The sequence below is a fragment of the Mugil cephalus genome, chromosome 1 (assembly GCF_022458985.1).
Source record: "Mugil cephalus isolate CIBA_MC_2020 chromosome 1, CIBA_Mcephalus_1.1, whole genome shotgun sequence".
Lineage (NCBI taxonomy): Eukaryota > Metazoa > Chordata > Actinopteri > Mugiliformes > Mugilidae > Mugil > Mugil cephalus.
Window position 1 is genome coordinate 42,170,110 of NC_061770.1, and position 15,855 is coordinate 42,185,964.

The 15,855-nt window shown below is 46.2% G+C and overlaps 1 protein-coding gene across 46 annotated transcripts in view; it reads right to left on the minus strand.

The window, feature by feature from the left end:
- Positions 1 to 15,855, minus strand: part of LOC125005177 (receptor-type tyrosine-protein phosphatase delta-like) — a 344,191-nt gene that overhangs the window by 84,099 nt on the left and 244,237 nt on the right. For all 46 annotated transcript variants that reach the window (XM_047580628.1, XM_047580542.1, XM_047580610.1 and 43 more), the window contains one exon: positions 5,439 to 5,624. In XM_047580628.1, the coding sequence (XP_047436584.1) occupies positions 5,439 to 5,541 (103 nt within the window). In that variant the 5' untranslated portion in view covers positions 5,542 to 5,624. The remainder of the gene's footprint in view (positions 1 to 5,438; positions 5,625 to 15,855) is intronic.

Below are 15,855 nucleotides of genomic sequence, written 5' to 3' on the forward strand. Positions count from 1 at the left end.
TGTATTTCCATTGGCGGTATCTTTCATGCGTGTATTTTAACCCAAACCATGGTCTTCTCTCAAACTTGTTGCCTAAAAATTGCTGAAGCGAAAATTTTTAAGTAATTATCCCACACGAGACTCGCACACTCCTGAGTGACAGAGCCGTATATAAGAGAGAGTCTGGCCAACTCAAATCAGTTACAGTGTAACCCTATGGGGCGGATGTGCTATGTTGAAATAAATGTGTTATTTTCACCATTAACGGGCCTATAAATGTTATTGCCAACATCTGCCAATATGTAAAAGGCCCTCACTTAAATATTCCAGCGTCTGCTTACATTAAATATCTTAAATACTTAGTGTATAAATAGTGAAAAATAAACTGTTACTGTTATTTAGTATTAGCATCGTAACATTAGCACGCTAGTCATAATAATTTATTAGCAACTTAAATCTGCCTATCTACATGGACACAAGCACACGTGGGTTTCACAGTGTATATATATATATATATATATATATATATATATATATGAAGGAAGATGCTATTTTTCTAAGCCTTTAGTCTGGGTAACTATCTAGTATGAGGCTAGCATAAGGCTTGGTTAACTTCAAACTTCATTCATTTGTCAAGCGGTGTTGGGTGTTTTTGAGATCAAGGTTCACATTAATGATGACTTTATTTTTCTTTTATAAAATCTTAACAAACGTCAAAGAGATAAATTGACATGTACCTCACATAATAGGCAGAATTTAGTTGCTGTACAGTTTTTCCTTTTAACCTTCTGCTCCCGTAATTTTCTCTGGTTTCGTTCACGGGGAAAATGGTGCCATAGGCTGATCACTGTGGCATATTTTAACTTTTAATTCAGTTTCATTCTCCGTTATTGCCGCTTCTTTATGGGTGAACATTGGTTAGATGTGTCTAACATGGCGCCCATGAAACTCGTGACCAGCTCTGAACCAATCACCACAGCAGGATAGCTCAGACGTTCCATTCCCGTAGTTGGCCAGACTCTCCCTAATATATGGCTCTTATATCGTGTGAGTAAATCCATCCCCACTACCCCGCACGCAGCCTTTCCATCTTCTTGTGCTGTACCTTTACGTCACGGTCATTGTCACCAAAAATAAAAATAATAAAACACAAACTGTGAGGCTGCGCTTCCTTTTCAATAAATGGTGCGGCACGATAAAAGCCGCCAGTTAACATACATTATATTCAAAGTCATGCTCCGCTATGAAAAAAACAAAAACAAAACAAAGTTCCCATTTAATGAATCTAGTCTACACAGAAAACACCAGAATCCTCTGTGACAGTGGCAGATGCTGTTGTTCACAGTAACAGCGGTGCTTCTGAACAAATGGCTCCTCATAGAGCAGTAGAGGTTCCTAGATCATAACTTGTTCCTATACATCTTTTAGGGGAGCATATGGGAAAACCGGTTCTTCACATCAAAAGTGCGAACATACCAACACGGTCACGTCATGTTGCCGTAGCGTGTGATTATTTCTGCCGCCACCCTGCATTTTTTTTTTTTTTTTTTTTTTTTTTTTTTAAACTGCAGTGGAAGCGAAAGAAGTGTCACATCAATAAACTGTCTGCTGTTTTCGTCCCATGTGGTTCACCTTTGATTGCTGGCTCAGAAGGACTGCACATACATTAGACGCCTGCGGATGTTGAGTGAGTGCTTGGGCGTGTACGCTTTGCGTGCGCTACGCCTGCCTGTAAATAAGCGCGAGTGAGAGAGATGAGGTTTGGGTGTTAACGTCTTAATGTTTAGAGGGGTTGGAGGAGCCAGTCGATACTCATCTGACGTGTTAAAGAGAATTGCACTGGCTCGCTGGGACTCACCATGCCATCCGCTTGCAATGGGAGGAATCAATTAAAACACTATTAGGCTCAGGGTTTGACATGGTCCAACGCAGCGTGGGGGTTAAGCGTGCGAGAGGAGGTGGGGGGTGCTGGTTGCTCAGCTTGTTTACTTGAACTCTATTTTTTTTTTTTTTTTTTTTTTTAATGTTAAAGTCGATCTTTGAGGATAAACGCCCTCAAATAGTCACCAAATGTCACCGGCTGAACGCGGCTCAGTCATTATAGTTTGATGTGTGCATCGTGTGCTTGAGCTCTTTGTGTATAGTTTATATTTATATGTGTTGCCTTCTAACACCTGGCTTGTTTTTGCTTCATATTGACACTGGACCCACGGAAAACAAACGTTCTGTCGGGTCCAAGTTATTTTAATTGCGATGCCGACACCAGCGGTTCGGTCGGCTTCATCCCTGCCCAGGTGGAGATGTTTTTAATGCGTCCAGCTCTCCTCTCATCCTCCAATGTGTCCTTTTTGCATTACTGTTCAGCAGAAGACAGAGAAATTGTTTGTTGCAGCTATTGCGCTCCATCCCCTTGGCTCACCGGGGACAATTATGACCCTCCCCCCCTCCCACCCCCTCTCTCCCTCCATTTCAAGCTATTGCCAAGCCCAATTTGCCACACAAATTAAACGGGCCGCATTTGAAGAGCAAGGGGGACAGGGTGAAGGAGAAAGCGCGAGAGAGGGAGAGAGAGTGAGCAAGGCCGAAGACAAAACAAAGACGGGGTGAAAACAAACCGTCGGGCCAAACAGAGAAACGTAAAAAACATCATCCTCTAATATCATTTTTAAATCCATCACGTTCCTCCGAGCTAGAATGTGACCGGGGGGACAGACACGACGGAGCTCTTTTCGAAACGTGCGTTAGCTACGAGCCCTGATTGGTGTTTTTCTTAAGAGAGGGCTGCAGTGTCCACTGTGCGGGGTGGCGGGCGGGCAGGCCTGGCTCTCAGGACTGTGCCATCTGTTGAGCAGGCAGACTCAGCCATTTTCTGCTCTTGCGTGTCTCATATCCGCCGCCGTATCCACAGCCGGAGGCTATCTCACACCCAAATGCATCCAGAGCAGCAGCAGCAGCAGCAGCAGAGGCCAGTTTCCCCCGGTGGAAATGCAGCGGGATTTGGGTGCTGAGGGGTTCAGCGTGGAACCGAGTGCACTGGCGGCGCTCTAAGGACTGCATGTGTGGTGTGCGCCGAGGTCTTCGGAGCACACCACACATGCCGAGGGCACCCCAGAGTGTCTGGGCTGGATATGCATATGCAGTGGAACAGCGGAGGAAATGAGGGAACTTCTAAATCGCTGGAAAGGGCTGTTGCGCCGCTTCCAAGCGGCACAGGGGAAAGGTAGCGAGAAGACAAAGGCGCGCGGAGACAAAAAAAACACAAAAAACAAATAAGAAGCGAGGAGAAAATTGGCAAGAGAGTGATTAGGAAGGAAAACAACGGAGAGAATCTGGGAAAGGCAGGAACAAACACGTTCAGCTGGCAGCACGGCAACCTATAGGAGCACGTGGAAATCCCTACTGCTAATACGTAGCGCCTGAAGTGGCTCTGGCCATGAAGCGGCACTTTCCCCTCCCGACGCCTCTGCGGCAGACGGGACACACACGTCACCCCGCGACCTCCCTGATTCCCACACGCCCCTTCGGTCATTAACAGACAGCCACTGCGGCTACCTCACGACACGTTTGTTTTGGCTTTGAAATGATGACCCAGCACAGCTGTTTAAGTAGGGTACGGGGCACCGGCAGCTGCTAAGAGGCCAGACGGCTAAAGGAGGGGAAATTAGTGGGGGTGGTGATGGTAAGCACTGAGGCGTCAAGATTTGGGGGCTGCTGACAGCAGTTGCGCAGGTCTCCGTTACATTCGTGCTCAAATGCGACCGTGGAATGTCTGAGAGCTTTACCAAGGCAGTTGTCTAAGAGAAGGTTTCTCCTTTTTCTTCTCATAGCGCGTTGTTATGTAAATTCACTCTCGACCGTGGAAGATGTGAGTTTCTGAAAAACATAGCTCCTAAAAAGCCCCCTCAATGGTAACGTTTATCGACCGTTAATGCCGTTTTGGGAAGGTCCCATAATTAAATTGTGCCAATAAATCCTGGAGTCGCACATAAAACGGGGGGGATAAACGGGGAGCGCGTTTCTCCGTTCGCCCCCCCCCCCCCCCCCCCCCCCCCCCCCCCACCCCCCCTTCCCCACTCCACCCCGCCGCCCGCTGTGAGACATATGCGGCGGAAGGCGGGGAAGAAAAATAAAACACATTTGAACAGATTGCGGGGGACATTTCTCAAGCACAAAGTTGAAAATCTCGCCCATCAATTCCGCCTCGCGTGGCTCTGCTTTATATGACCTTGGGTGAGCGATCCCTTCATTCAGAAATACGCCGCTGAACTGAGGGGATTTCAGTCAGTGCAAAAGGGGGGCGATAAAATTTTTATTCATCCCACCGTGACTCCAGAAGCTAATGATTCATGGATCTTAGTGTAAAAAAAAAAAAAAAAGAGGGAGAGAGAGAAAAGGTGGAAGGGGGAGGGATCTTTGGTGTAGGACCAGAGCTCAATGAGGTTTGAAAACTGTTGTCACACATCAATGAGCAGGTGTCTGATGTCAAGTAACTCAATTCCAAAGATTTCTCAGTGTGAGGTTCTTGGCTGAGGCCTGAGTGTTTCTGATTTTTACCGCTGGGGAAAAAAGAAAAAAAAAAAAAAAAGCTGCTGGGAAACAAGGACACATTTTTGATCGTTCGGTGAGATGAAGAAATTGATTATTTTGAAACATACTGTAGGTGTGTGGGATGGAGTCAGAAAGCACAATGTGACACGATCATTATGATTTGCCAGCAGCCAAGCTGCACTCAGGAAATACTTTTCAGGTCTGTTTTATTCCTTAAATTCACCCAGAATCCTCTTTTAAAAGAAAAAAAAGAAGTTTTAAGACTCATTTCCCTGAGAGTCCGTTGTCAGTTTAGACACAGGAAGCTTCGGCATTTCTTTATCACCCGCGTGGAAGCCGCAGACTGAACTCCAGTGTGTTTATTTATGAGCTGATCCTGCTCACACGTAACCTAAAGTCACATTTAAGTTAAGGACAGAGAACCCCACCTTCAGGGGATACATTTAAAAAACAGCCTTCCAGTGTTAAACTCTGCCCATGCATCATTCTGCACAGTGAAGGTCAGACACAGTGAGGTAACAGAAAGAGAAACACATTTTTCAGTAGAGGGGAGTTATAAGGGTATTTCCTCCCAAAACTGTCTACTTCACAGAGTACTTTTTTTTTTTTTTTTTTTTTGAAGTTGAATGCTGCATCTGAATGTCACATAACTATAAAAACTTGGATTTTATAGTGGCGATATTCCCCCAATACATAAATATCAGACTCATCATAGTGCAGCCAGTTTTCTGACTTGTGAAGAAGGAAGTTGGACGTATTTCATCTCATTTAAGCTGCGGGCGTTTTACATTAAGTAATTATGTGTCAGTTGATAAAAGACATAAAAGCATTTCTGCCCCCCCCCCATCCCCCACCCCATCCGGCGGGATGCAGCACTTGAGGCTGCGCGTGAAAACCGTCGGTCTACTTACTTTGAGCGTCGGCGAGGTGGAGGAGCAGACCCAGGACAAGCAGCAGCGGCAGCAGCAGCGTGGGTCTGGCTCTGTGCATGGTGGGACAGCTTGGCACCAGCATGCTTTGGCAGCCTCGGTGGCACTGGCTCACAGAGCCCTGTGAGTCAGTCTGGTCTGATTTCTCAGATGCAGGGTATTCACAGCCTATGCAAGGCAAGGAAGGATAGGGAGAGGGAGAGGGGAAGGAGGGAGGGAAGGAAGAAGAAAAAAAGAGAGAGAGAGAGAGAGAGAGAGGGACTGTATGAAACAAAGCTGTTTGGCTCCATGGGTTTTATCTATCCCTGCACATTTCTGACATACCCCCACACAGCCTCGGCTGGAGCTGACAGAGGATAGGAAGAGCCTGATGTGCTCACGGGGTATGTTCTGACAGTTCTCTAAATGGAATAGTTACTTCACATACGCTGCGTGTGCACGTGTGCATGAGATAGAGAGTGCACGAGAGAGAGGCAGAAATCGCACAGATGAAAGGGTGACTTAATATGATTTTGTCTTCACAGCTTTGGTCGCGAGCGCCAATTACATATGCCGCATACTAACGGCGCATTTTAAGTCGCGCTCAGATCAGTGCTGATATCTGTCTCACATGAAGAACTCTCGCACAGAAGAATAATCGGGAAATAGTCACAAATGGCGAAAGCCGTTTCAAAGGTCTCACTCCGTCAGCGGAAGAAACTGAAGTTTTTCTTTACAGTACGAGCTGTACATGTGCATTTTAATTACACCGTGGTGTCCTGGGCGAAAATCAATAAACCAATTTATCCGTAGCACATATTCATGTTTCTTACACCACATTTGCCTCCACAGTAGATGCTTTAATAGCCTTAAGTGCCGATACAAAGTGATATAGTAGCTTAGCTTCAGCACACACACACACACACACACACACACACACACACATTTTCGGGCCGTACTCAGTGCTGCACGGACCGCAAATAAAATCCATAAGACAGAGTGGACAGTCATTGCCATTCATGTTTTGGTCTTTATCGAAGGGCCGCTACACGGCTGTGAAAATCAATGCGATACAGTGAGCTAGTATTAGCGGCAGACCAGTTATATCCCTTGTCATCCATTTGCTTAAGCCTGAGCTTGATCCTAAGTGATGGATGCTTTGCGCTAGTCTTCAGCTCATAACACAGCTCCCAGCTAATCCGAGCGTGTGAGCTTTGATGACACACTGTACTGCTGGTTAGCATGCTAGCCCGCATTGTTCCCCTGGAAGCTGTTGTTTCAGCTGCGGCGACAGGTTGGATCCGTGCACGTTCTTCGCACCGTGACATTTCAGACACTTCATGTAGCATGAGATCAAACGCGAACCGCCTCAGACGCCTGACGATCCGCTGTGACTGTACAGTTTTGGTTCCTAGAAATAATATCACAGTCGTCTGTTTATCTGCGGATTTGACCGCTGCACACTAAAAGAAAAAAAAGAAACAAAAAAAAAGAAAGAGGAAAAAAACAAGCCCCCTAAGCCCAATCACTAGGCCCGATGATGACAAAGTACCTCATTTCCCTGTTACCAATCATCCTCTTTCTCGCGCCTAGCTTTCTCTCTTTCATTTCTGTGGGCTGTAAATGGCAGAAAAGACGGGAAGATAGCGCACCTGTCACACTCGATTTGTGTTGGGGGAAGATAGACACGACTACCTGTCTCCAAGCGCCGCGGGGCCAGTAGCGAGCGCGAGAGCGAGGGACGTGTGGCGAAGGGAATCAATTTGAGGCAATCTCATCCCCCGCTCATGCCGCCGCCGCCGCCGCCACCGACGCACACACACAAACACAAATGCATAATGCGTATGCATATACATACATCTGAGAACACTAGACCGAATTTTCACATGAGCAGCATTTGTAGCGACAGTGAATTTGATTAGAATCAAGTGGACTGAAAGACCCCGAGCGAGGCGGCGAGGGGACGAAGCTGCGGCGTGATCCATACGTGGCGCAGGTACGGCCGTCCGTCTCCTCTGGTTATTGTTTCACGCGTCTGCCCCCTCCAAATCTAAGTGATAGCCTCTGAATTAATTAATGAAGTGTGAATTTCCATAATGACATGACATTAGGCAGCACGCGGGAGAAAAAAAGCAAAAAAAAAACAGTACTCAGCAGCCCTCCCCTTCTCTGTTCACGCCCTGCGTGCGCACACACCCATTTACACACTCGCACACGCTGATAGAGGCAAACAAAACCATCTGTATGTTGTGTAACCACCAGTGAGACAACCGAGTGGCTGTGCCATGTGAGTAAATACAAGGAGAAGCTAATGTAAGCACAGCTCAAACCGTCATTTAGAACCGAAGCGCAAGCGGCCGTGATTTGCCGTGGCGTTTGCAGCGTTCGTTTTTACACGTGCTGCAGATTCCTTCCTAATATGCGAAGGGGTGACGAGCCACCTGCCAGACCTGGCAGAGAGGCAGCAGCACCATTGTTATATGACAATGGATTTAGCAGCTTTTTTAGTATAAAAGCTTGTGTAATTATGTATGAGCGTGGACACAGGTTCAAACGCTTTCTTCTGTTTCTATTAGCTAATATAAAAAGAGTTCAGCAAAGAGGCCCCACCTTTGCCCGTTTCATCCTCAACATGGCCGCCGAGCGTCGCGCTCTGCACCTTCACTTTCATACGTTTGGTGGCACTGATGCTTTCCATTGAACGCGTATTACGAGAGACCGAAATAACAGTCTTGTCTTTCTTCCTGAGCCCCCGGTGGTATTATTGTGTTCCCATTCAGTAGTGCTCCATTCAAAGGATTTTGCTGCTGATAGCAATCATGCATTATTAAACAAAGCCTGACAACATGCACAATGTTAATTAGAAAAGGGGGGAGTGTGTGGCAAGAAAAAGAAAGGAGCTGTTGAGCTGTCTACTGTCTCTCCTTCCCCATGATCCTTATCAGAAATGTGATAGAGAACGAGGGTGGGATGTTTATATTCTCCATAATGGCTGGTCTCTGTTCTCATTTCAGCGTGCTTGTTTGGTATTCTGGTCTATTTAGGAACACAATAATATTGAGGGTAAAATAACAACAAAGAATCAACCATATTTATCTTATATTCCAGCCATACTGCAATAAACTTGTTATGGGAACGAGCGCGAGCGGAATAGATATGAGCTCCTCCACAGCAGCAGGTTCGTCAACCTCACACCAATGGCGTCTCTCCACGTTCTCCCACATGATCTAATGCTTTGGCGAACCGGGCACAAACCGGTGCAAGGCTGCGCAGGCATCGCAGCGCTACCGACTGGTGCAACTCCTAATATTTTCAGCATGGGTTTCGAGCGTGGCAGTTTTTACCGCATTATGCCCGTTCTTTGTGCGAGTTAACTAATTTCCCTTTGGACGGCTCTGGGGAATTTTTACACGGCGTGTTTTTAATTTTAGACCCATGCGCAAACTGAACTTCAAGGAGAGTTATGGTATGTTATCCTAACAGACCAAAGCGGCCACAAAAATGCCACCAAATCTATTAAGGCCGATCCCTCTGTAATTAGCCCAACACATGCAAGGACAAAGCGCAGCCAGACTACCGAGGATGTGAACCTTGCTGCACTGTGTTATGAGACGTAGCATCAGGCCCCGGCCCGGCACAAATAAGAATTTGCCTCCTTTTGTGAAGCGGGACGTTCTATTTCCCTCCAGACGAGCCGAGTTAAAGAATGCAATAATTACAATCTACACCCACACTCTCGAACGAGAGTGATATGCAGGGCTGGAGCTGTGAATACACGGGGTAGGCTGCTGTCGAACTGCAGTGATCTCTGTGATTTCTGGTTTTGGCTCCGTCCGGACGCCAAGAGAAACAGCCCTCGCTTCAGAAACTGCTCGTTCCTGGTGTGAAGTTTTGTAGCGAAGTATGAAATGCAAGGTAAAAATGACTCGGAGCTGAAGAGATGCATCTCACATATCCACTTCTCTGTCTGGGTGAAGGCACCGTGCTCGACCTCGGCGGAAGAGCTGGAAAGTTTTCGGTTGCGATAATTTAACCTATCAATAATTCATCTTTCTTTGCACTAGAATCTGTTGACGAGCCGTCGGGGTTCATCGCGGTAAACATGGTCGCCTTTATCTGAATGTTACTTAATGTTCCAATATCAGGAATTTAAACGGCTTCTATGATGAGTTCAAGTGGGAGTTCAAAGACTGGGCCGGTTTTAATGTATAATATATATAATATATATACATTAATTATCACAAGCTGCTGTGCATTAAACCATACGGGCATTCAACAGCTTTGTAGTCTATGACAGACATCCACTCACGGTGCCCTTGATTTTTTTAAAAATATCAAATGACCAGATTTCGAAAACAAGTTCATCAAGAACTATGAAGCCTGCTCAACCCATGCATCTCCATACACAAATTTACTTTTAAATGGCTGCTTTCCTAATCAGCGGTTTTGGTTAAGCCACAATGCGCAATTTATAATCTCTTGTTTTTTTTCCCATACTGCCATGATGAAAACTTTCGGTCTCTTCCCTGGATAAAAACATCTACTTATGCGGGGTTCTTTTTTTTTCTTTTTTTTTTTTTTCCCGTTACCACTTCCCCCCTTTCCCTCCCCTCCTCGACTTTCTTCTTCTGCGATGGTGTGATTTAAGACGGAGTGACAAGGCCGTTTCTCACACATCGCTCCTGATCAGCCGGCATGTGTAATAACATCCCTCAAGCTAGGCTAAGCTATGCCCTCAAGTGCAGCATCCACATGAAAGACCCTGACAACCACACATCAGAGGAGTTTATTTGCTATAATTATTTATTTTCTCCCCCCCCCCCCTTCCTCTTCTTCCTTTCCTCCCGTGACCTCCCTCAGACGAGCCTCTCACGGTCATAAACCACCCTTTGGGGTCTGCCGCCGGAATTCCTGTTTGAGAAAATCATTTTACAGCTTCGCCTGGAAGCCTGACTAATTTTGACAAGCAGATTTCCACCAGCGCCGTATACGTCTTTAGTTATATCTTGTTTTCTTATGAACGGATCGCCCGACATGAAATGCACGGCGGGAAGCTAATTGGGTCTGATGACATTTGTCTGCCTAATAATTGGTTTAAAAGCACCTGCTGCGGCTGCAGGACAGCGAAAGCTATCGCAGTCACATCTCAATTGTACGTCCGGGGCAAATTGCTGCCGGGAGATTTCAAAGCGTTCCCCACTTTTCGGCTGGCGCGACGGTGTGGACTTTGAAATGTCACGGCGCAAATAGTGTAAAGTGTAAACTGTAAGCACTGTAAGTTATCGTCAGTCCTTTTTCTTTTTTTTTTACTTTTACGCCTTTATTATTCACTGAAAATAGCGTCTACGGATCTTTATTGAGCCCAAACTTCAGCAAGAACTGCACCATCAGCTTTGTTGATGAAAAACACAGGTCAGGGACAGGGATTTTTTTTTTTTTTTTTTGCAATTTGCTGAACGTCACCTCTCCGGGTGAAAGAGCAAGGTTGTGTCATTGTGAGAAGTCGGCCCGGCCCGACTAACCTTGAGCATGCGCTTCTGTGCAACTAAAGTGACCGCAAAGCATCGACTCACAAACACTCCACCGGCGCCCCACTCGTCCTGCTCTCTGCTTTTGTTTTCAACAGCCTCTCCTTGGCTTCCCTCTGTACCTGGTCTACCTCACCACTCTCTCTCTCCCTCTCCTCACCCTTCTTCCTCTCTCATCTTGTTCCTCCTGCCACGTTTCCCAGCAGCTGTTGGGTTCAGATGGATGGTACCCACAGTGCAAGACCCTGACCTGCAGTCTAGTGACTGATTATCCCAGTGCCCTGTTGTGCTGCTCCTTGAACGCATACCAACACGCGGCACACACGCAGGCATAACACACACACACACACACAAGGTTATGGAGGTATTGGGTAAGCTTTGGGGACACTGGGGAATTTAGTTGCGGGGGGAGAAAAAATTAAAAAGCAACGCAACCCATTCCATCTTTGTCTGCGCGTTTGGATCACCTCCTTTGACCTTGTTGACACCGGTAAACACACTCCTCATTGAACGCTAATGGATGCCACTAATGCCTTTACAACGGGAAGCAGATAAAGCCACGGCAGAGTACAGTCAGCCCTTTGGTGAGCTCGCGAGCTATGTCGACTATTTAAACGGCTGTCGGGAGACCCTCTCTTGAGCCATGTTTGCTTGTCACGGCGCGAGCGGCTTCTGTAGTACGAGCGTGTGGCACTCGGCTCGCGCTTGACCTTGCGCATCATCATTTAGCATACGTAAAGAACTTCTTATCACGCGAACAGGCGGAATCTCGAGCAGCCTATTGTGTCGGGCGCGTAGAGTGTGGCGGGGTGGGTGGGGGGAATGAGAAAAAATGGTAGACGCAGCAGCCGCAGCAGTCGCAGCAGCCAACCTGGAATGGCTGGGATTAAATTTACGCCGCATGAACAGGGGAGGGCTAAATCATGTTACATATTATGAACCGGAGAAAAAGAAGAGAGGGGAGGGGAGGGGGGGGCGGGAGACTGGAAATATAATGGATAAGGGGAGCAACGAGCCAGAGAGGTGCTGAGAGAAGGGAGTGGAGGACGGGGAGTGTGATGTGGAAGGGAAGGAGGCGAGGAAGGGAGCACACCGTAGGGTGGAGAGCAGGAGAGGTGTAGACCGAGGGGAGAGAAGTAAGGGAATGCGCCTCGCTGCCAGCTTCTTTCACACTCCGTCTGTGCTCCGACGCCTGACGGTGGCTGCGCGAGAGCGACGGAAGAGGAGCGAGGGATGGAGGGAGAAAGAGGCAGGCACTGCTGAGGAGGAGATGATAGCTGCGTGGCTACTCTGGCAGTCTAAAGGCATTGTTTCCTGAAGGGAGGGAACTGGAAAGGTGACAGCAGGTAAAAAAAAAAAATAATAAAGTGAGACACATGGCACACGTTAACTCTTCTCACCCTCAGAAGCGCGCGCCCGGGTTCGGGTCCGCATGCAAACACATGGATGCAGCTTAAAAACGCACGACTCCTACACATGCATTCTCACAAATGTACACCCAGGCATTCATGTGCACAAATAGACACATACGAGGAGCGCGCAGGCACGCATACCCTTTGCACCACATGCTCCTGGCACTCTGACATCTACCCCCAACGCAGCAACGGTCTGTGGGAGGATGAATAATCTCACTTCCGTGAGGCAGAGAAGCAAGAGGGAGGAAGGAGGGAGAGAGGGAGGTTGTTCCCAGCCTGAGCTCGTGTTGTTTTATAGAAAGTACAGAGCCCTCAAACAGACAAAACAGAATTCCGCTGCCACTCGCCGACATGGCAGAGAACGTCAGAACAGAGCCCTATTGAAAATAACTGAATAATGCAGCTCTGGGAATTGGGTTGCCCCCTAATACATACGCCATAAGTCAACAGCAATATGCCTCCTCGTCTTGTCAAAACAACCGAACACTAAGGTACATTGTGCGCTGGTGACATTTTAGTGGCTTTTGTACACATGCCAAGCCGTTTGGTATGTAAATGCACTACTTAGGCGAACATGAAGGATGTAAGGAGGCGCTTGGGGCATACATGCTACACTCATAGGGCAGCAAAATAATTAAAATGCCAAGTGTCTCCCATTATCTAAATGCTAATTTGCCTCAATATACCCTGAGTGCTGTTGTGCACTAAGGCAACAAGGGTGAAATTCCCCTCAATTAGCCAAGCATACGGTGTGTTCCTTTTTGCTTTTACCTAAGGTAAAGAGTGATCTCGTCTTAAGGCCACTTGTCAATTTTTTGGTTCATGGATATTTTCATGGTTTCAAAATGTAATCTATATTAGAAGGCGGGTATGTTACCACTTCATATTCATTGAGTGTGTTGTTGCATCATATATTTTTTTTTTCCTGCAGGCATCATAAATAGTGCTGTCTAGTCTGAGGGTTAGCAGAGGCAAAGGTTGTTCACACCAGCATCCATAAGAACACAGATAGCAAATCTTGTTTAACGGTGCAGTACATGCACTTGTGATTTTGCCATCATTGGAAAGCCTTAGTCAACAATTGGGGAAAAAAAAAAAAAAAAAAAGGCAGTCGGCATTAGAACCAGTAGCTTATCGAAGCTTTTTTGCATGAAAATTCATCAGCGCCAACGGGGAGGGCAACGGGACGAAAAAATATTATCACAGATATGCAATGTTTTTGCTGAATACACAGAGGTGAAATTGTGTTGTTCCTGCCTTTCCATCTATATCCTGATAAGACTGTCAGAGGACGTGGTAGGTGGGGGCGAGCATCCTTTCAGAAAGCTGTTCCAATATTTCAGCAGTTCAAGTATCCTTACTAAAGTTTACGGAGCACTTTGATGTGGGGGCTGCTGATTATTCGATCTGAGAAGCTAAACTTGCATTAGTTCTTGGACGCCCTTGAAAGGTGTTTCAGCTAAGCTAAGGTATTGTTCTCACGAAAAGCAGCGCTTGTGCAACTCACTCGAAGGAAAGCAGCAGCTCACCCCAAGGCAAAAGCAACAATTCCCCCTTTGTCGTTTCACCAAGACAAATGTTTGCCATTGCGACGTTAACAACCAGACAAGTGTAGTTCCCTGTCAGTGACGCTATATAGTCGCAATCAAAGCAGACATTTTATTATGCTGCTGAAAGCGAATTAATAATCCCCTTCTACGGCAACAGTTTGGAGATTAAAATTCAAATCAAATGCCACCTTCAAACAAATGTCAGTATACAAAAATCAAAACCGCTCCATCGATGCCTGACGTCGAGCAAAATGCACATTTTGACATTTGGGAGTGATTATCTCTCCCTCTGTCTTGTTTCACATGGAATTAACTTGGTAATTGTACCAAAAAAAAAAAAAAAAAATGCACATGAACCCACACCACACAAACAGCTTTTGGTGCTCTCCATCTACATGTAGCGCCCTCTTTGAAACATTTATACAAGCTCCCCCAACCCAATACAATCCGCCCCCGAACATCCACAAACATGATTAACACACTGTCAAGCCTGACATTGCCATCTCCCATGCTGTCAGTGGCCCTCACTGGGAGACGCTGTTGACTGACTGCCTGGATGTGCCTTATCATTAAAAGGGCCGCTTGTGCCACCACGGAGGGGCTTTGATGACAGAAACTAAGGCCCCAGTGCCTGCCCCTCCCATTTCGCCTGCCCAAGTGTCATCTAAATGAGATAGGGCCCAGGAGCTAAGGGATTAGGCACTGCATAATTACCTATTTAAAGACCCTAATTGAGCATTTCATTAAGAGACTGGCACTGAGATTTTGCCAAGGAGGGCACTACAGGGAGAGAGACGTGTTTGTCTGTTCATGCGTGCGTATATGCATGCGTACGTGCGTGTGGGTAGGTGATGGCATGAATATTTGGGAGTGCATATGCTTGTGTGTGCATTTTGAAACTGCAGACTGTAACCTTGAATTCAAGGTTTACCTTGTTAGCAACGAGGTCCCTCGCTTGTTTTTTGTTTACATTGCATTTAGACTGTTTGCGCACGATTGTGCAAGTAAATCCAATAGATGTTCTCCTTTTAGAAATCAGCAGTCGTGAGTAAACACGGAAGTCAGCCATAGAAGGACTGTCCAACACTTAATAATCTACATTGGTTACATCCCCTGTTACTTCCCCTGTTTGCCTTCAATGAACAGGAGATATTTGGAAGCCCTCGCTCTGATTACTTTCCCCTATCACGTTAAACAAAATGTATCTTATTCCGTAACTTACTGATGAATAGGTCTCTCTATGTGCACTATGAATTAGCTGAGTGGACACATTCCTGCTGTCCAGTAGTGAGCAAATACAAATTACCCTGTCATTCTGCAGTGCTGATATTTCATATTTAGTGCAGGCTGCATTACCCTACTCTAGTTTCTTGATGAAGTATACATTGCTACAAGAGATAGGTGAAAGTATTTGCCCCTGGCTTGAGCCAAAGAAAACACATACACATAGCTAAATTCAGCTTTACAAACACACACACACACACACTTCGCGTGTTAATAGGTGGACACTACAGAGCTATTACATTTTTCTGTCTATGAAGCTAACCAAGTCTAACATAAGGGATATTTGCGTGCACACGTTACTGATCATTGGCCTTTACCCCAGCAGTAAAAGACTGTAAGTGAGTTACTGCCACTAACACTGTCAGCTGTCAAACTAATGCCAGCCCTGAGGTTTCCAATGCCACCGTTAACACAGTTTTGTCAGACAAGAGACGAGATGCAACAAGACAGATGTCTTATTTTTGTCTAAAAAAAAAAAAAAAATGTAACCGCCCATTGTACGTTTGGCACTGAAAGAGCATTTCTGATGTTGGGGTTGGATAGTATGGAAGCATAATTCACTTCAAAGGGATTATTTATTCAAGAAGATTTTTGAAACGGTTCTGACAGAAGAAAGGAAAGTGTCGCCAATTACTAAATTTGG